Genomic DNA, 22049 nt, shown 5'->3' on the forward strand with positions numbered 1-22049 from the left:
AGCAAAACTTATCTGCAAACAACGTCGATTGTTCCGCACCAGCGAAAACAATGTGCTGGATTTACTTTCGGCACCAGCAGAACGACAGCTAACGAACGAACAAAGGATGACCTTGACTCACTAAAATTTACACACCGAACACCACTGTGAAATATAACGATCCGTTCCGTTCAAAGGTTGGGAGACGTATGAATATGGTAGTTAAACGGAGCCGGAAAAGTAGGTTTAATAACATATTTCACAAAAGAAAATAAACTGGCAGTATAGCTTTGTTTAATTTGGAATCAGGTTCCCGATCCGAGCTTATAGTATGGTATTTGTATTATTAGGCTTAAATAAGTGGATTTATATGAGGAAACGAGCACAATTTAAGTGCCAGACAATTGATAGGGCTCCGGAGACGACCGGATGAAGATCTTATGAAAAAGTTATAGTTACAAATATTCAGGGAAAAAGAACACGTCACATCACCGTGATGTTATGAAAGGATGTGTTACATCCAGTCGTTGATTCGACGGGATTTAAAATGTCGGAAAACTACAACAAACACTCTCCATCTATCTTTTTCGTGCTCATTTGAGACCATGACCACAGCCAAAGCCTTTTTATCCGACTCTAAGCAATTGAGACGATTTAGTGTGGTTAACCAGAAAGGTCTCTGTAGCCACAACTATTACGTTGTAATCTCCCGTAAATTCGAATAGATAATCGTCCATAACGGATTTGATACCACAGGCAATTCGATGATGTAGCTGCTTCAACGATGTATTTCGGTTTGTAACGGAAGAATTGGTTGGTACCTGACTGACAGCACGTGCGACTACAACAACGTGCGAAGCATTCAGGGAACGAATTAATATTCATGCCTAAATACTACCCCAAGTACAAAACTCGGAAATTCCCTCACAACCTTCCAACGCATGTCCTGGACTACGTTGCTGTTAGTGCGATTGCATCGAAACGTATCATATGACCAACCAGCGTCGAGGAGAATACAGCGGAGGTGTACTTTAACCCTCCGGCACTCGCGCCGTTGTATTTTGTGCAACACCTTCCGAAACTCTAGCGAAATCTTCTTCCAGCCCCAGCGGTTGCTCATTCGGGGAGCCATTCGCGCGAGTGCCGGAGGGTTAATGAAATATAATGAGTCGTTGTACAATCGTTTATTAAAAATACATCGCCCAGTGCATTCGAGTTTTGTATATCGAATCTTATATAAAAATTTGTTTTTTTTTCTGAAACTATAATTAGGTTTGATGAAAGATTTTATTTGAAAAAGTTATAACAGATTTAGGATTAAGGTCAAATCGTTAAAACGCCGCGTGTGTTGATGGTATATAACCTCTTAAGCACTTGAGGGTATACATTCTGAATTTATAAACATCACGCTAGTATAATTTCCTGTTTATGAAACAACTTGAAAGCGTTTTAATAAACCATTCGAAGTAAGCTTTAATACTATATCTGAAAAATCATTCAAGCATCTGATAAAAGTTGATTTACGTGACGTTACAACGCAAAGTGTATCCTGTTGTAACTTTTGTTCCGCACATCCAATAAAAGAAGTTGGAGGCTTTTTGGAAAAGTATTTTTGAATACAAAGAGAATCCGGAATATAAATTTGAAAAAAATTGTAATTTTTTGATGAACTGAATAAATATGCATTTTTCGTTTTATTATTATTATTATACACTCAATAACGAACAAATTCCTTTAAACAGATTAAAATTTCAATAATAGTTTCATGAAATAGAACTTTTTTTAGAAGCCAATACTTCAGAAACCATTTTTCCGTGAAATTCAACTAACTTCTCTATATATTTTTCAACTATTTGTAGAAATGTCAAAAATTTGATTACCCTATTTGTTCAATGGTTTAAACACTATCAAAACAAGAAAATGTTTTTGTGATACCAAAATAAGGCAAAACAAAAACACCCTACTGGTGTACAAGCCCGTGGAATGTGTCATGGGAATTTGCTGTGTGACCGCACTCTTCAACCCGTAACTCCGGAACCGGAAGTCGGATCAACTAAAAATTCAATAGTAGCTTTTGGGGGCGTTATACCTTTCATATGAACTAAGTTTGCGAAAATCGATTCAGCCATCTCTGAGAAAATTGTGTGAGTTTAAATGACACACACATACATACACACACAAACATTTGCCGATCTCGACGAACTGAATCGAATGGTGTATGACACTCGGCCTTCCGGGCCTCGGTTAAAAGTCGATTTTTACAGTGATTGCATAGCCTTTATTTATATGAGAAAGGCAAAAAGGTGCGAAATCGGCAAAGTCCCAAAAAGTCGATTTTTACAAAACAAAATTTCGTGATAACATAAAATCTCGACGTTTCATGCATTTTAAAATTTCATGCGGTCCCCCCTTGGAAAAAAAAATTGAGTTCCGGTTTATATGGGAATTTCATATGTGACCGGTTCAGTCTATATTTCCGGAACCATATAAGCGATCCGTGCGAAATTTTACAGTCATCTGTGGGGATAATATAGCTATCATTTGGGACTAAGTTTGTAAAAATTGGCCCAACCTTTTCCGAGAAACTGATATGAGTTTGCTAGCTTTGAAAGATGGCCGCTTTTCCCGGGCACTTCCGGAACCGTCTGTGGTGGTCAATGTAGTCAACGAAAGTTTGTTTGGCCGTCGGTGACCTAGAACTGCAAATTTAAGTTGTTTGACAGACATTTTAGCGAAATTTGTACCTTTTTTTGCTTTCATCGGAGTATCGGTTTGAATCACAATTTGCTATGTGATGGCACGTCGGTTGGGGATAAAATTTAATAGCCATTTACGGAGACGCAACATCTTTCATTTGAGACTAAGTTTGATTGATTCGGATAAGCCATCTCCGAGAAACCGATGTGACTGTTATTCTGAATTTGGATACTTCCGCCGGGGCTTCCGGAACCGATGATGGTGGCCAATGTGACCAAAAAGACTTTGAATGGCTGTTAATGACGTAGTGCTACAAATCGAAGCAGTTGTGGTGACATTTTGGAAAAATTTTCACCATTATACATTCCTTGCAGAATTCATTAAAAACCAAATTTGCTGCGTGATCGTACTCATCACCCTGTAATTCCGGAACCGGAAGTCGGATCCATTAGAAATTCAATAGCAGCCTATGGGAACGTTGCACCTTTCATTTGGGACTAAGTTTGTAAAAATCGGTTCAGCCATCTCTGATAAAAGTGAGTGAGATTGTGTTCGCGTACACACACAGACGCACATACACACATACCTACACACACATACATACACACAGATATTTGCCGAACTCGACGAACTGAATCGAATGGTATATGTCACTCCTCCGTTAAATAGTCGGTTTTCAGAGCAATTGCAATACCTTTATATTGAGAAAGGCAAAAATGGTAAATAAAGTTTGGCCCTTTTCAAAAGACAGGCTAGATCATTTTTGTTAAAACAATGTATGCAAAGTGGCTCATTAGCTGCATACACTCATCTGTCAACAAAAGGCAAGAAAGGCAAGAAAACTAAAAATACAGAGACAACTGCTTCAAGATGAAGAGAAAGAAAGGATCGGATCATTTGTCATTTTAGTGTATTTGTTTTATACTTGTAAAATTAAGCATGGCCGCCGGGCCCCTGGTAGTAAACATAAACATCCGGACGAGCATCCCGATTCTTTGGCGCACGATGAAAAGAAAAAAGGTGGTTTCACCTCGGATCTTCCGATTCGATTACTTAGGGACACTTTTTATCTCGAAACTACCAATAAAAATAATTATTATCAAACCACAACAAAACTTATATTAACAGAAAAGCCCACTACGTCATTTGTTTATTCTTTGTTTTTACTATCCTCCTGATTTATCAGCTTCATCGAAATAAATGCCAACCTCACTCATACAGAGAAAAAATGTTCCTTCCTGTATCCGTCTTGAGTTGCCTCGTCTTACCGTGTATGTATTGTATGTATTTATTTATTATCTTGGTCGGAGTTATTTTCATATCACTGAGTGTTCATTCATGTTGATTTGTGAGTGGTTCATTGGAATGGTTTACTTTCATTAGCTGAGACCGTGCTAATGTGAGGTTGGTTTTCAATAGAAACTAACCAGGTAAAAACGTCAAATGACCAGAACCTGTTATTCAATTGACAGTGAACTCTGAGTGACTCAAACGAAGACGGCAGCAGAACTCAACTGATATAGCGGTGGTAAGCTTACAGTGAAAGACTCGCAGTTTCACTTGAAACGGATATTTTCATTTGAAATTGATATTTTACCGCGCTGAATACAAATGCTTGAGCCCTTCGCGACCATCCACGGCACATACACCCGCGATCACGTAAACATGATAACATCCCGGTGATAAAGTGAATGTCTCAGATACTATAAATTTTCAAACGGTCTCAAGCGTGAACCTAAAAACTCCCACGGTCGCACGATCATGAATCGGTCATTTCCGGATGTTTCTATCCTTGATATCAGCAGACTAGGTCCATGCTTTCAATTGGATCAATTAAAAAGGGAAGCTCTCATATCCACTGGACAACACGTTACATGAGAACATGACCGAGGACTCTAGTCATATGGGGTAAGTTACTCCCTGTCAGAATGTGAATTGTACACCGAAAACTAACTATCAGAATGAAGGTCCGCGTGAAAGAACGCACGCGTATATAGAAATGGCCACACAGTTACAAAATCCAGTTTTGTACACGCGAAGTCACATGAACTCGAGCACACGTGACAAACGCGTTAACATACGAACGCTTAAGCCCTTCCTGATTAACAACGCACACCTACGTTCGCAAACTTGTTAATACTCCGGTAATAATGTGAATGTTTTAGTACTTACGAAGTTACAAACGCGAACCCGCAAACACTCGCGATCATGAATCGGTCACGTCCGGAAATCTTTACCCTCCATTCTAGCAACGTGAGTCCACACATTCAGTTATACCAATCAAAAAATAAATCTCAGATCCACTAGACAACACGTTCCAAGGCGACATGACTGGGAACTTTAGCAATATGGAAGAACCCATTTTCTTCTAGAATCTGAACCGTACACAAAAAATTAAGTATCAGACTCACGGTCTGCATACGATCATTTCAGAAAACATGCGAATATGCGAAAGGCACTCGGTTTTAATATAGAATTTATACACGCGAAGTTACATACACGTACACGCACATACCTGAACCATATAATGAGTCGCCAGGTTTTTGAATTTAAAAGGAATTAATACTTTGTGAATCTGGAATGACTCTTATATATTTAATTATTTAATAACTTATCGATTATTTTTTTCTAAAATCTCTTACAGGTACCTATGGCAGAGACATCGGATTTTCACTACCAGAGTTGTTGTGGAAACTTATTGAAGTGATACCGGAAGGCTGCATGCTCCGACTCGGAATGACCAATCCTCCGTATATACTGGAGCACTTGGATGAAATGGCTAAAATTTTGACACATCCGAAAGTGTACAGCTTCCTGCATGTGCCTGTTCAAAGCGGCTCTGATTCAGTACTAGCCGATATGAAAAGGGAATATTGTCGTGAAGATTTTGAACGCATTGTGGATTTTTTGCGAAGTAGTGTTCCTGGAATAACGATTGCGACAGACATAATTTGTGGATTTCCTACAGAAACAGAGACCGATTTCGAGGATACAATGGCATTATGTAAAAAATATAAATTTCCTAGTATATTTATTAATCAGTTTTATCCCAGACCTGGAACGCCTGCTGCAAAAATGCACAGGATACCGGCTCATTTGGTCAAGGTTCGCACCAAACGTCTGACAGATTTCTTCTACAGCTATAATCCTTATGCCACAAAGTACGAGGTCGGAGCTATACAAACGATTCTTATTACGGAAATATCTCACGACAAAAAACATTATGTAGGACATAACAAATTCTACGAACAATTTTTGTTACCTATGAACGACGGTCTACTAGGGAAGTTGGTGAAGGTAATTATGATATTTACTGCTGCTCTACGCATAATTGTCCCATGTGTATATGGAATCCCATAGCACATGGGACAGTTATGCTTATAGCGGCAGTTTACCATTGTTGTAAATGTTTAAAAAGGGGGGGGGGGGTGGTAAGGGTTTCAGCGTGAAAAAAAATTCTTGGCGAATTTTTTTAGCACTTAGCGTGAAGAGAATTGATCAAAGCTTTTGAACATTATAGCAAATATAAATATGTTAATTTGTACCGTGCAGGGCCCATCCACCGCTGGGCCTCCATTTACCGATCAATTTCACGGCGAAATTGTTTTGACTCGAATATTGCACGGAATTTAGAAATTATAAATAAAGTGAAATATGGAAATAGTACGTAGAACATCAATATAATATACACTTTCATTATTCATCTTTTCGAATTTTTCCAAATAATTGTATTTGAATGCTGCATTAAATCTGTTGCCATTTTACCGCTTTTTTTCTCTTAACCCAAACCAACTGTTAATAAAACTGTGTAAGGACAATATTTCTAAGTGAATTATACACAAACCATATGAACAAAGTCTGCAACACATGTTTGGAGCTAATTTGTTGGTAATAAAAAATTATAAACTTAGAATTTTCGGCAAATGGATATCTATTACTTGTAGTGATCGGTGAATGGCACTCTAGAATTGTTGGGCTTTTCGGCTATTTTGCACTGTCTGCCAATTCATTTACAAATTTGTGTATTTCTTCTTGATAGTTGATTAAATATTCTAGTTGAAAACGAAGATCGAATTGAAATGCCTTTTAGCATTGTTTTTTTAAAGAGCGTTGGAAGTAGAAACCGCTGTTAATTAATCGGTAGATGGGTCTTGTACGGTATTTGATTATAGTGTATCATTTAGAATCTGTATTTTTTTCTATGCAAAAATGTCGACAAACGACTCGATAACGAAGCTTTTTCTAGAACGTCTATGGAAAAAAACCTGTTTCAATCCACCAACGAATGTTTGTATGTATATGATTTATGGACTCCCAAACGGCTCAACCGATTACTGTCAAAATTTTTACATAGTAGGCATTTGCTATGGAGCGTGTTTGTGTGCTATTGGTTGGGTATTATCTGCCCACCAGATGGCGCTTCGGAACAAATTGTGTTTTCCTTCTATTTCGTTTGAAAGTCGCAGCAACGCACGATGGGTATTAGCTAGTACAATATATTACATTTTATTACACATAACATGACAACTGTAAACAATAACAGAAATCATTATTTGAGTTCTCAAATTTAGTAAAAGAAAAAACAGCCAGTGTAATATTAAATTGAAAAACCTGTTTTAATCCAACTAGCGGTGCAATTGTGCCTTGCTCAATCATGAACACGAGAATGTTTGTTTATATTTATTAAAAGCTTTCAAATGCATATATTACATTTTATTATTATACATGACATGACAACTATAAGCACGAAAAGAAATCATTATCGGAGTTCTAAAATTTTGTAAAAGAAAAAATAGCCACGGTAATATTGAACTGACAAAAGTGTGAAATCGGCAAAGTCCCAACAAGTCGATTTTTATAAAAAAAAAATTTCGAGATAACGTAAAATCTCGACGTTTCATGCATTTTAAAGATGTTTGGTATCAAAAATACGAATTTGATTTCTTTGAAAAAAATTTTGAGTTCCGACTTATATGGGAATTTCATATGTGACTGGACGGTTCAGTCTATATTTCCGGAACCATACAAGCGATCCGTGCGAAATTTTACAGACATCTGTGGGGATAATATAGCTATCATTTGGGACTAAGTTTGTGAAAATCGGCTCAACCATTTCCGAGAAACTGATATGAGATTGCTAGTTTTGAAAGATGGCCGTTTTACCCGGGCACTTCCGGATCCGTCTATGGTGGTCAATGTAGTCAACGAAAGTTTTTTTTTGGCCGTCAGTGACCTAGAACTGCAAATTTAAGTTGTTTGAGAGACATTTTAGTGAAATTTTTTGCTTTCATCGGAGTATCGGTTTGAATCACAATTTGCTTTGTGATCGCACGTCTTAACCCGTAACTCCGGAAACGAAAGTCGGTTCGGGATGAAATTTAATAGCTATTTACGGGGCCGCAACATCTTTCATTTGAGACTAAGTTTGGTTGATTTGGTCTAGCCATCTCCGAGAAACCGATGTGACTGTTATTCTGAATTTGGATACTTCCGCCGGGGCTTCCGGAACCGATGATGGTGGCCAATGTGACCAAAAAGACTTTGAATGGCTGTTAATGACCTAGTACTACAAATCGAAACAGTTGTGGTGACATTTTGGAAAAATTTTCACCATTATACATATATTTCAGAATTTATTAAAATCGACATTTTCTGCGTGATCGTACTCATCACCCTGTAATTCCGGAACCGGAAGTCGGATCCATTAGAAATTCAATAGCAACCTATGGGAACGTTGCACCTTTCATTTGGGACTAAGTTTGTGAAAATCGGTTCAGCCATCTCTGAGAAAAGTGAGTGAGATTGTATTCGCGTACACACACAGACGCACATACACACACATACATACACACACAGACATTTAACTCCGCTAGCGAATAACGGATCTCAATAGTAGCATGTCTGTAATAATATACGTACATGGAACTATTGAGAATCAGAGCTACAGGTCCAAAGCCCTGGTAAAGGAGGATGGTTGTGATGATCTGGGCCGCGGTCACCACATAAAGCAAGATAGGTCATAACCTCAATTCCAAGGCGTGAAGCGACCCGTGCCGAGGGATGAGTGATCGAGGGGGTGAAAAAGATGCTCGATCGTTAACGGAGCCTGTGGGGTACCTGGGCAACCCTCACAGTAAGCGTCCCTTACCACGTTAATGCGGAGCTCTGGCGTGGCGGACATTTACTCGTGGGTACTGAAATGGAGAACAAAAACAAAAATTATAATAAACAAACAGAGGTGCCAAACCCCTTTGCTAGAGGTGGATTGGCGAGGTCTCCCCCCGTGGGGAGAGTAGTGGAGCGACGAGTGCTGCATCTGATAGCACCAGTGACCCCCCCAGTAGTGGTAGGAAATAGCCCTACCAACGCACTGGACGGGCCAATATCCGCAATGCGCAAAGTGGTGGAGCAGCTCGATTCAATAATCGAGTTCACTAGCGCAAAGCAAAATATAAGCGAGGAGTTAAAGCAGAGTCTCCTGGAGCTCCGGAAAACTGTTCGTGTCGCAAGACAGAAACAGCAGGCTTATGCGAAGAGGGTGGAATGTCGGGAGAAGTCCGACAGAGAAACCCAGACAGTGGCCTCCAAGAGGGAGGGAAGAGAGAAGGTCGATACAGGCACTCAGACAGTGGCCTTCACCTTCTATGGGGCAGCCATGTCGCTCGAAGCGGCGGCCGAGTTCCCCTCGAAGGGAAAAGGCAAGGGCAAGGGCAATCGTAAGACGGCGTCGAACGCGAAGCGCCCTAGGAAGTCGCCAGGCGAGGGTGCAAAAACCGACACCACACGGCGTGCAACCGTTAAGGTCAAACGCCGTTTGGCCGAGGTAAGCGAGGGCGAGAGTGACCTCGCTGGGCAGAGCGATGGTACCAGCTACCCGGCGCGACCGGGGCAGGGGGGCCCAAAGCTCTGGACGTTGGTCACCAAGAAGAAGCCGGCACCGACACCGGAGGTACCGCGGCCCGCGAAGAAGGTCAAGAACAGAGGTGAGGCCTTGTGGTTAAAAACCGACAAGGACAAATACGCCGACGTCCTAAAGTCGATGAAGGCGGCCGAAAACCTTTCGGCCCTTGGGCAAGATGTGCGTAGCGTGAGACGTACCAACACAGGAGAAATGCTCATGGTGGTAAAGCGGGGCGCACAATCTAGTGCGGTGTACAAGGCCTTGGCCTAAGAGGTACTTGGTGAAGGCGCCCAGGTCAGGTCGCTAGGGGAGGGGGGGAAATGACTCTCCAGTGCAAGCATCTGGACGAGTTCACGACCGCAGAAGATGTCGTCGCAGCCGTTAAGGAGAAATGCGACGTCACAATCGAGCGGGCCTCTGTGCGATTTAGAGAGGGACCCTCTGGCACCCAAGTAGCCCACCTCAGGCTACTGAAGGCGGATGCCAAAAAGGTAACCGAGAAAGGTAAGCTGAAGATCGGCTGGTCGGTATGCCCAATTGGCATACCCCAGCCGCCTTCAGTGGATAGGTGCTATCGGTGCCTTGAGTCCGGCCACAAATCCTACGAGTGCAAGAGCATAGACAGGAGCAAACTATGTCGCTGCGGCGAGGAGGGGCATAAGGAGCGGGGTTGCAATAAGGCGCACAAGTGCCTTATCTACACCGCTAAGAAGCAAGCCCATAAACATGCTATGGGCGGACCTTCGTATCCCTTCGGTGAGGTAAATAAGAAGAAGCCGTGAACGTCACACAGCTAAATCTTAACCATTGTGCAGCAGCCCAACAGCTGCTGTGGCAGTCGGTCTCGGAGTCGAGGACAGATGTCGCCCTCCTATCAGACCCGTTCAACATCCCTGCCGGCAACGGCAATTGGGTGTCGGACGGGTCTGGAATGGTGGCAATCTGTACAACGGGACGGTTCCCGGGTCAAGAGGTAATACACTCCTCCGCCGAGGGTGTTGCGATTGCCAAGATCAATGGTGTGTTCTACTGCAGCTGCTACGCTCCACCAAGGTGGCTCATAGAACAGTTCAACCAGATGATCGACAGGCTCTCGTCAGACCTAGTGGGCCGGAAACCGGTAGTCATAGCGGGAGACTAACGCTTGGGCAGTGGAGTGGGGCAGCCGCTGTACAAATAGCAGGGGTCAAGCGCTAATGAAGGCGCTTGCGAAACTCGATACTGTGCTAGCTAATAATGGCTCCGCTAGTTCATTCCGTAGAAACGGGGTGGAGGCGTGGATTGACGTAACATTTACCAGCCTGAGTCTGGTTCCAGGCATGGAATGGAGGGCAGACGAAGGCTACATCCATAGCGATCATTTAGCAATCCGCTTTAAGATCAACTATGGTGTGCAGCATCCGAGGGCGGGAGATCCCTGTCAGGTACGCGGGTGGAAGTCCAATCACTTCGACAGCGAAGCTTTCACCGCGGCCCTGGGACTGGAGGCCAACACCGACAGTCTAAGCGGGGATGCGCTGGTAGCTGTTCTATCACGCGCGTGCGACGCCACTATGCCGAGAAAAACCCTGCCAAGAAACGGCAGATGCCCGGTATACTGGTGGACTGCCGAGATTGCAGCTCTACGATCAGCCTGCCTCAGAGATAGACATAGGATGCAAAGAGCTCGCACCGAGGATGCAAGAGAGAACCGCCGTGAAGTGTTTCGAGCTGCGAAATTGGGCCTTAACAAGGCCATTAAAAGCAGCAAGAGAGCGTAGGTCCCAGTCTGCCCGGACTGCCCAGGTGTAGACGAAACTGCCGAACACATACTATTCGTATGTCATCGGTTCGACGCCGAAAGAAGAGCAATGCTTGAAGTCTGTGGCTGGGACACAACCCCTGATACATTTATTCAGCGGATGTGTCAATCGGTGGAGAAGTGGAACGCAGTCTCGGCTGCTACCACCCAGATTGCCTGTAGGCTACAGGTAATCTGGCGAACCGAGCAGCAGACGACGCGCACGGCTAACTAGTGATTGGTTAGTTGTAGCGAAAAAGGCCAAGCGCAAAAAAGGGAGTGAATGGTCTGTTCATGCTGAGGCAGGTTTGGCGCAGCGACTGGTAACCGCGTAAGGGGTAAACCCAGCCACCCCGAAGCAAGACAGAAGAGTGAGTGTATAGGCGTATAAGTGGACTGCCTCATGCCAAGACTGGAGGGTCGTAGCGTAGTATGTTGGGACTTAGCTATCGATGCCTCATGGCGTGGCAGAGGAGTGAAAGGGTGAGCATCCAAGTCAGTCTCACACGGGATGTTAAGGGTGAGCACCAAAGTCAGCCTCACATGGTATGGTAGAGGCTAGCATAAAAGTAAGCCTAGCAAGGAATGAAAAAGGTGAGCACACAAGTCAGTCTCGCATGGTATGTCAGAAGTGGGGCCTAAGAAAAATGTCCCACATGGGATGCCAGGGGGAGTGACAGAGATACAATAGAGTGGCGCGATCGAGAGTGAATCAGGTGACAGGGTGAGCACCCAAGTCAGCCTCACATGGTACGGGTGGGGCGAGCACAAAAGTAAGCCTAGCAAGGAATAAGTAAGGTGAGCACACAAGTCAGCCTCGCAAGGAACGAAAAAGGTGAGCACAAAAGTCAGCCTCATGTGGGAGTGTTTGAGTAAGCCTCATACAGGACGTATGAACACGTGAGTGAGAGTGAATGAGTACATTAAGTACAGCCATCCCCCCAGAAGTAATACCGAGAGGTAGTTCCTGGGAGGAACGATGACGGAGCCCAATGGAGTTTGGTCGGTATGAATGGCAGCGTCACCATTCGAGCCCGACACGCCCCCAGTGCACCCCGTGCGGTAGCTTGGACCCTACCAATAGCACGTGTACTGGGCTAGGACGTAAAGGTCTTCTCCATTGTAAAAAAAAAACACAGACATTTGCCGAACTGAATCGAATGGTATATGTCACTCGGCCCTCCGGGCCTCCGTTAAAAAGTCGGTTTTCAGAGCAATTGCAATACCTGTCTATTGAGAAACGCAAAAAGGTGCAAAATCGGCAAAGTCCCAAAAAGTCGATTTTTGTGAAAAAAAATTTTTCGTGCATTTTAAAGATGTTTGGCATCCAAAATACGAATTCGATTTCTGAAATTTCATGTGGTCCCCCCTTTGAAAAAAATTTTGAGTTCCGGCTTATATGGGAATTTCATATATGACCGGACGGTTCAGTCTATATTTCCGGAACCATATAAGCAATCCGTGCACGTTTTACAGACATCTGTAGGGATAATATAGCTATCATTTGGGACTAAGTTTGTGAAAATCGGCCCAAACATTTCCGAGAAACTGATATGAGATTGCTAGCTTTGAAAGATGGCCGCTTTTCCTGTGCACTTCCGGAACCGTCTATGGTGGTCAATGTAGTCAACGAAAGTTTGTTTGGCCGTCGGTGACCTAACACTGCAAATTTAAGTTGTTTGAGACATTTTAGCGAAATTTTTTTTACCTTTTTTGCTTTCATCGGAGTATCGGTTTGAATCACAATTTGCTATGTGATCGCACGCCACAACCCGTAACTCCGGAACCGAAAGTCGGCTCGGGATAAAATTTAATAGCCATTCACGGGGACGCAACATCTTTCATTTGAGATTAAGTTTGGTGGATTCGGTCTAACCATCTCCGAGAAACCGATGTGACTGTTATTCTGAATTTGGATACTTCCGCCGGGGCTTCCGGAACCGATGATCGTGGCCAATGTGACTAAAAAGACTTTGAATGGCTGTTAATGACCTAGTACTACAAATCGGAGCAGTTGTGGTCAAATTTATGAAGAAATTTCACAATTATCGGTTCAGCCATCTCTGGGAAAAGTGAGTGAGATTGTGTTCGCGTACACATACAGACGCACATAGACACACATACATACACACACATGCATACACACAGATATTTGCCGAACTCGACGAACTGAATCAAATGGTATATGTCACTCGGCCTTTCGGGCCTCCGTTAAATAGTCGGTTTTCAGAGCAATTGCAATACCTTTTTATTGAGAAAGGCAAAAAGGTGCAAATTCGGCAGTCCCAATAAGTCAACTTTCATCAAAAAAAATTTTTTTCGAGATAACATAAAATCACGAAGCTTCAAGAATTTTAAAAATGTTTGGCATCAAAATACGAATTAGATTTCTAAAATTCCATTGGGTCCCCGCTTTGAAATAAATTTCGAGTTCCGGCTCATATGGTAATTTTATATGTGAGCGGACGGTTTAGTCTATAATTCCGGAACCATATAAGCGACCCATACGAAATTTTGTAGACATCTTTGGAGATAATATAGCTATCGTTTGGGGCTAAGTGTGTGAAAATCGGCCTAACCATTTCCGGGAAACTGATGTGAGTTTTTTAATTTTGAAAGATGGCCGCTTTCCCCGGGCGCTTCCGGAACCGTTTATGGTGGTCAATTTAGTCAACGAAAGTTCGGTTGGTCGTCAGTGACATAGAACTGCAAATGTAAGTTGATTGAGAGACATTTTAGCGAAAGTTGTACCTTTTTTGCTTTCATCGGAGTATCGGTTTGAATCGGAATTTGGAACCGCACGCCACAACCCATTACTCCGGAACCGGAAGTCGGATCGGGATGAAATTTACTAGCCATTTAACACCTTTCATTGGAGACTAAATTTGGTCGAATCGGTCAAACCATCTTTGAGAAACCGATGTGACTGCTATTCTGAATTTGGATATTTCCGCCGAGGCTTCCGGAACCGATGATGGTGACCAATGTGGCCAAAGAGACTTTGAATGGCTGTAAATGACCTAGTACTACAAATTCAAGCAGAAGTGGCCACATTTTGGAAAAAAATTCACCTTTATGCATTAATTGCAGAATTTGTTAAAATCGACAAGTTCTGTGTGATCGCACTCATCACCGTGTAATTCTGGAATCGGAAGTTGGGTATTTTCGGAATGGTCTTGACGAGTAGGTGCCAGTAATTGATTTATGACGCCATTTTGAAATCCAAGATGGCGATTTCCGGTTTAGTGAAATTCGCTATAACCCAATCAATATGGGTATTTTCGGAATGGTCTTGGCGAGTAGGTGCCAGAAATTAATATTTGACGCCATTTTGAAATCCAAGATGACGACTTCCGATTTAGCGAAATTCGCTATAACCCAACCAGTATGGATATTTTCGGAATGGTCTTGACGATTAGGTGCTAGGAATTAATATTTGACGCAATTTTGAAATCTAAGATGGAGACCTCCGGTTTAGCGAAATTTGCTATAACTCAATCAATATCGATATTTTCGAAATGGATTGGAAGAGTAGGTGCCAGATATTGAATTTTCGATGCCATTTTGAAATCCAAGATGGCGATTTCCGGTTTAGCGAAATTCGCTATAACCCAATCAGTATGAGTATTTTTGGAATTTGAAGTTGTAGTTTAAATAGTTTTAATTAAACAGTTGAATTTACTTGAATTTTAGCAATGTGTTCAATTTGAATCAATTCAAACCCCCAACTCACACTACATACATCTCTTTCTTCTCTCACTTCTATTCTCACCGCACACATAAAAATATTTTGCATTTCGCTGGCTTATGATTAGATCGTATATTCGAGGATGTTTTGGATGATCGCCCAGATTTTTCATGCGGGAATTTTGGTGAACCGGAGTTCTCTCACTTCTATTCTCACCGCACACATAAAAATATTTTGTATTTCGTTGGCTTATGATTAGATCGTATATTCGAGGATGTTTTGGATGATCGCCCAGATTTTTCATGCGGGAATTTCGGTGAACCGGAAGTCGCCATCTTAATTCAAATATCGACATTTGTCTCCTACTCGGCAAAACCATTTCGTAAATACTCATATTGAATGTGTTGTAGAGAACCTCGCTAAGCCGGAAGTCGCCACCTTGGATTTCAAAATGGCGTCAAAAGTCAATTTTTGATGGACAACCTTGCGCGGAAGATGCAGATTTATTTATTTCTGGTACCTACTTGTTAAGAACATTCCAAAAATACCCATATTCATTTAACCGTAGAGAATTTCTTTAAGTCGGAGTCGCCATATTGGATTTTAAAATGGCGTCAAAATCAAGTTCTGACATCTACTCTTCAAGACCATTTTGAAAATATCCGTATTGTTTAGATTATAGCGAATTTCGCTAAACCGGATGTCGCCATCTTGGATTTCAAAATGGCATCAAAAATCCATTTCTGATACCTACTCGTCAAGACCATTCCGAAAATACCCATATTGATTGGGTTATAACGAATTTCGCTAAACCGGAAGTTGCCATCTTGAATTTTAAAATGGAGTCAAAAATAAATTTCTACTCGTCAAGACCATTCCGAAAATACTCAAATTGATTGGGTTATAGCGAATTTCGCTAAACCGGAAGTCGCCATCTTTGATTTCAAAATGGCGTCAAAAATCAATTTCTGGCACCTACTCGTCAAGTCCATTCCGAAAATACTCACAATTTTGAGGTGCGGGCCATAAGGAGTCTTCCAGACCCGTCTTTTCCATCTTTCCGAAAATCTTCTAAGTCTTTTGCATTCAAAAGGACTTCAAATATTTTTGCAAAAACCGCGTTAAATGTAAAATCCAGCGAAATCGTCTTAGTGCACCAGCGGCTGGCCGTTCAGTGGGCAATTTTCGCGACTTCCGAAGGGTTAAAAACACCAGCCAACTCAATAATCTGTCAATTTATCTGTATCAACTCTGTGTTATTATGATAACTAGAGATGCACCGAATATTCGGTCGACCGAATACCAGCCAATTTTTATTTTAGCCGAATACCCGAGCAAATGGAAAACCCACAGAAACACCATCGCATGGTCTGAAAAAAAGATGGGTGTTTCCCCTGCAATACCCCAAAAATTACCCTCACTAGCATGGGTGCTTGAAATGGGATCCACCCATGAAGTATCCCATACAATAACCATAGTTTCCAAGGACGAGGACCACGGACATGGTCCATTGAACCCCTCAAAACACTATGATTCGGTATAGTGGATTGTAACGATAGACCATGCGAACTACCATTAATGGACCATTGTTTATTCCACTGAACGACCGAAATTTGCTCTATAGTAGGACCACAGATAGTCCTTAACTAGACTATCCATTGCCCTATTATTAAACCGTGCATTGTACCATTACCATTGTAAATTACCAAACCATACATTACCCTCTCACTAGACCATGGTTTACCCCACTGAACTACCACAACTTATACCATGTGTAACCCATAATTCGCCCCATAGTTTTACCATACATTGCACCACAAATTTTCCATTGCTTACACAATTAAAGCACTTCGATTTTTCCCTACACACTGTCAAGTTCATGTTCATGTGTCGAAAATGTTTGATTGGTAACAATGACATAATGAATGTAATGCTGAAATTGCTAAAATTCGTACTTGTTATTGCGAGTTTATACTCTGATCAACGTTTAAAGACCAAAGGGATCTGAATTCGAAACATTGCTCTTGATAGAATGATTTCCTGTATTATATAGCGGCCCTGGACTGGACACTTTAGGTTATTCAATTCACAGAAAGAAGTTCTAGAAACGGCTTAACGTATGATAAAAGTTGAACGTATGGAGAAAAACGCCAGTTTTATCTCATTTACTCTTGATGCCCAGGTAATTGATGATTTTATTTCATTCGGAATGCATATTGAAAATCTCTTTATAATAATCATGCAGACCGAATTTCAATACAATAAACTTCTAGTGTACTCGGTAGCATATTGCTATAGGGGTAGAAAGAATGTGTTCAATTTCACACCCGTATTATTCAAAAATTAAATTTATTTGATGATCACGCATTGAATCATGTAAAATAATTGCTAGAAAAGCTAACGACCTAAATGCTGCTGATGAAAAAATAACTGGTTTCTGTTCCAATTTTACGTCAGAATATATATATATATATATATATATATATATATATATATATATATATATATATATATATATATATATATATATATATATATATATATATATATATATATATATATATATATATATATATATATATATATATATATATATATATATATATATATATATATATATATATATATATATATATATATATATATATATATATATATATATATATATATATATATATATATATATATATATATATATATATATATATATATATATATATATATATATATATATATATATATATATATATATATATATATATATATATATATATATATATATATATATATATAGGGTGATGAGCCTATTTTCACCATACTAAGCAATGTGCCTCACTAATTCGGTAATTTCTTGCCTTACAATCAATGGAATGCGTAAAAATTGACATCAACCGCTTTGCTTCGTTGTTAAGAACCAATATAATAACATAAATGCGTTGAAAACAGTAAAATTCTCGTGTTTGAGCACAATGAAAACTCGAATCGAGTGCCCCTATTGTTGCGCTACCATTTGACTCAATGCGTTGAACAAAGATGGCAGACACTGCTCTAACCAACGGCTTCAAATGGGTAGGGTGATAATAGAAACATGGCTAATAGGCTCATTTTTTTTTGTAAAATACGTTTATTTGTCATTTTATCAATGTTTAAAATTAGTTTATATTAATTTATAACTAATGTCTCTTGGATATTAAAGGCTAAAATATCCACATCTACCCTATCATCTTGACTATTTTGAATGAACGAGATGTAGCAACATAATAGTTTCAGAACCTTTGTTCTCGTTGTCACCTCGAATCGCTCTAGTGAAGGCATCAAAAATTAATTTACCAGCAGCCGCCGTCCTCCAGTCACTGCCAATAGTTGTTGTTGAAAGAGAGTGTACGCATTCCCCACTCTACGACATTCAAAGAATTTGTGCTGTAAGGTTTCGATTTGTTCACCACAGTGTGTACAGTTTTCTCCGTCCGTTCGTCTCATGGTGTGTAAAAGTTGCCGATGCGGGACCTTTTTATTTGTCCACTTATACAGGGCACTGCGCTGTTTAGGTAGCAGCTTTGGAGATGCTATATTTCTCCATATCCGTGTCCAATTTGCTGCGGGATTGGCAGCTTCAACTCTAGCTCGGTCTGTGCGTTCAATATAGAAGCGGTGGATGAGATCGGCGGAAGCGTGTGTGCGGATTTGAAAAGGGAATGTTGCAATATTTTCTAGGATAACTTTCAAATAGGGAAGAGAGCTTGGTCGGGGGGGGGGATTTTCTTGGCTGAGGAAGGAAGAGTAGTAGGGAATGGATTCGATCTCCTGTAAGTGGCGATTGATTAGCAGCGCTTTACATTTCATCGCTGGTAGTTGCAAAGTTAGACCACCATCGTCTTTACTGCGTGCCAGTTGTTGCATCGGAACCGTTGCGCATGAACCACGGAAAAGATAGGAGCGCATAGTAGCAGTTAACTTTGCCACGTGCGCTGCCGTCGGATGTAGATTTGCTGCCATGTACCACATTTTAGACGAAATAAATTCGTTCAACAGCGTCACTTTTTGATGTAAAGCCAGAGTGTGCAGCGAGTGCATCCATACCTGCCGTGTGAAATTCGTGACAAGACTGTCCCAGTTTAATGAGACCATTAATCGGATCGAGTTGGCAAAAATTACTCCTAGGATTTTAATGCTGTTGTCCGTCTGAAGCCATGGCACCGTTATAGGATTTGTCGTTAGACCCACATCAATAGCTGTGGTTTTTGTTTCATTCAGATGGGCACCAGCTACGCGTTCGAACCGCCTGAATAAAACCCGCATTTCATTCAGCTGGTCTGCGCTGCTAGCAATAGCACTGATGTCGTCCGCATATGCAACGATTACGTCAGCTCCACACACCTGTTCCAAACTCTTCAATAACGGGTGCAGCTGAATTATGAACAGGTGCATCGTAATAGGATCTCCCTGCCTTACCGATCGCTGAATGGGGAGGGGTGCAGAAAGGTGTCCATTTATTAACAACCGTGACGAAGAAACTGCTGCTATACGGGAAAGCAACTCAACCAGCGCAGTATTAAATCCAAGCGCACGCATGGTACGAAAGAGAAACTGATGGTCCACCCTATCAAACGCGTGGTCGAGATCGAACGACACCAGTTTGCCTCTTCGCTTGTTTGCTTTTAGCTGAGCAATTTTATCTTTCAGTGCAAGGGTGGCCTGAAAGATGTTTTTGTCGGAATTGGAGCACTTTTGTGAGTCGGTTAGTACATCATGCGATTGCAGTACATTTTCGAGACGCTGCTTAAGGATCCGAGAGAGGATTTTGTAATCATAGTTGATTAAACTTATTGGCCTGTACGCACGCGCGGTTTCCCCTGCACCACGTTTCTTGACCAACACGATCACACCATCGAGGAACTGTGAGGGTAAATTTGATCTGATTGCCTCATTTAAAATAAGGTTCAGTTCGCGGTGAATGACGTCGAATGTTCGTAGATATAATTCTTTTGGCAAACCGTCGGGACCAGGTGATTTTCTGGATGCGCTGGTGCGGATTGCGGTCAGAATTTCAGTCGTCGTAATTTCGTTCATAGTGGCTTCATTTGCGGGGTCGTGCTCAGGGATCACTCTGTTGCATTGGAAGGGACCATCTTCTTCTTCTTCTTCCACTTCGCCACGTGCGTACAGGTCGGTGAAATATTGAACCATATGATCCTGGATGGTAGCCGAATCATCGATGACTTCGTCTCTCTCGGTCCGTAGGTGCTCGATAGTTGTTTTCCGTCTCACTCGTTCCCCTAGCTGGTACGTCGAGAGAGGTTCTCCCGCCACATGTGTTTCGTTGATTCGTATAAACATCTCAGAGAAGTTACGCTGGTGTGTGAGCATTTCAGCCTTCAGTCGATTGATGGTGGTGAGCATCGAACGGTTGTTTTGGTAGTTGTCGTATGCCTGGCGTAGTAAGCCGTAAAGCCGCTGTTTGTTCACGATAGAAATCATCGAAAGCAATTTTTGATTTCCATCGGAAAAAAGATTTTATTTTTGGCTTGGCACACGACAACCACCACTCCATCCACGAAGGGAAGTTTCGGCGCTGACGAGTCCAGTATTGCCACTGTATTTGAAACTCGTTGATGTGCTCAGCGGTTAGAAGATGGGGACGGAGTGACCAGAAGCCACGACCATGCGGTCTGTCCGAGAGAGGAAGACAAATTCTCACAGTGACGGCTTTATGGTCCGAAAAACAGCAGACATGGACCGCTGTCGATCTCAGCTGATTTCGGAGGCCTGCGCTCACATACATACGATCGAGCCGGGAGGAAGCGTTGTGCGTAATATACGTATATTCGATCTCGCGTGATCGGAGATGCTGCCAGACATCGTGAAGGTGCAATTGTTGAACGGTGGCTTGTAGAGCAGGGCTAGAGTTGTTTCCCGTCGCATCACATAACCGCAGTACGCAGTTAAAATCCCCCGCTAAGATGGTGTGTTCGGTGCGGTGACGAAGGTAGTAGGCGATTGTTGTATTAAAAAATCGCTCACGCTATATACACTGCTGGCCAATAAAATAGGTGTGTGATAGATTATTTTGTTTTTCTCTCAATTACGCATACCAAGTTGCAGCAGTCTCAGTCACACCTACCGCACACAGAAGCCTTGGGATCTGTCAAGTTACTAGTGGGTTGTTGGCGCAGATTATATTTGCAATCTTTGTCAAGATGCAAAACAAGACTACCGCAGGCTTTTTCGTGTGGTCAATATAATAGGTGTGTGAAATATATTAACGTGTTATTATTTTACATGATTCCATTATACGTTTTATTTGGTGAAGTTTGAATTCTGCGTGTTAATAAATGTATTCAAATGTTGAATAAGTCAAAGATTTGTTATAGAATGGGTCGAGCATCTCACTGTACTCAAGTGGAATGAGTTTTGCTAAGAAATTTTGTTCAAGAAGATAAGACGTATAAATAAATCGCGAATGCACTGCAGTATTCCGAAAACTTCGTTACAAATGCCTTAAAACCTTTGAAAAAAGGAAACACGCAAAAAACCCAAGAAAACATCTACAGCAGCTGACCATCGTATTGCAATTTTAGCGAAATCTGATCCATTCGCGTCATCCAAAACCAATTCAGCACAAATTGGAAAAGTGGCAGGTCCGAGAACAGTTCGCTGTAGGTCGTAAAATTCCAATCTTCCAGAAAGAATTGCTAAGAAGGTTCCACTATTTCGAAGCCAAAGCCTTTGAAGAAAAATGCAATTTGCTTTTCAACAGCGTTAATAGGCCTGGTTCAGAAGGAATCAAAAAATGGCGACATATCCTTCGGAGGGACGAATCAAAGGTAAACCTGTTTTCCTCCGATGCACAACAAAACGTTAAACGTCCAAAGTGCAAATAGTTTGATCTGCGACACACGCAAAATATGGTAAAGCACGGAGGCGAGAACAATGAGGTTTGGAGCTTGCTTCTCGTGGAATTGCGCAGGTCCTATTCTTCGCAACGCCACTATAATGGCAAGATT

General features: G+C 41.6%; 1 protein-coding gene across 2 annotated transcripts in view; it reads left to right on the forward strand.

Annotated features, from left to right (window-relative positions):
- The window catches only part of LOC131690292 (threonylcarbamoyladenosine tRNA methylthiotransferase), a 187540-nt gene that overhangs the window by 161182 nt on the left and 4309 nt on the right, over positions 1 to 22049 (forward strand). Inside the window, exons 3-4 of one of the 2 annotated variants that reach the window (XM_058975954.1) lie at positions 5321 to 5680; positions 5730 to 5935. In XM_058975954.1, the coding sequence (XP_058831937.1) occupies positions 5321 to 5680; positions 5730 to 5800 (431 nt within the window). In that variant the 3' untranslated portion in view covers positions 5801 to 5935. Of the gene's footprint in view, positions 1 to 5320; positions 5974 to 22049 lie in introns of those variants that run through there. The other variant, XM_058975953.1, reaches the window with a different exon arrangement.

The sequence above is a fragment of the Topomyia yanbarensis genome, chromosome 3 (genome assembly GCF_030247195.1).
Source record: "Topomyia yanbarensis strain Yona2022 chromosome 3, ASM3024719v1, whole genome shotgun sequence".
NCBI classification, from domain to species: domain Eukaryota; kingdom Metazoa; phylum Arthropoda; class Insecta; order Diptera; family Culicidae; genus Topomyia; species Topomyia yanbarensis.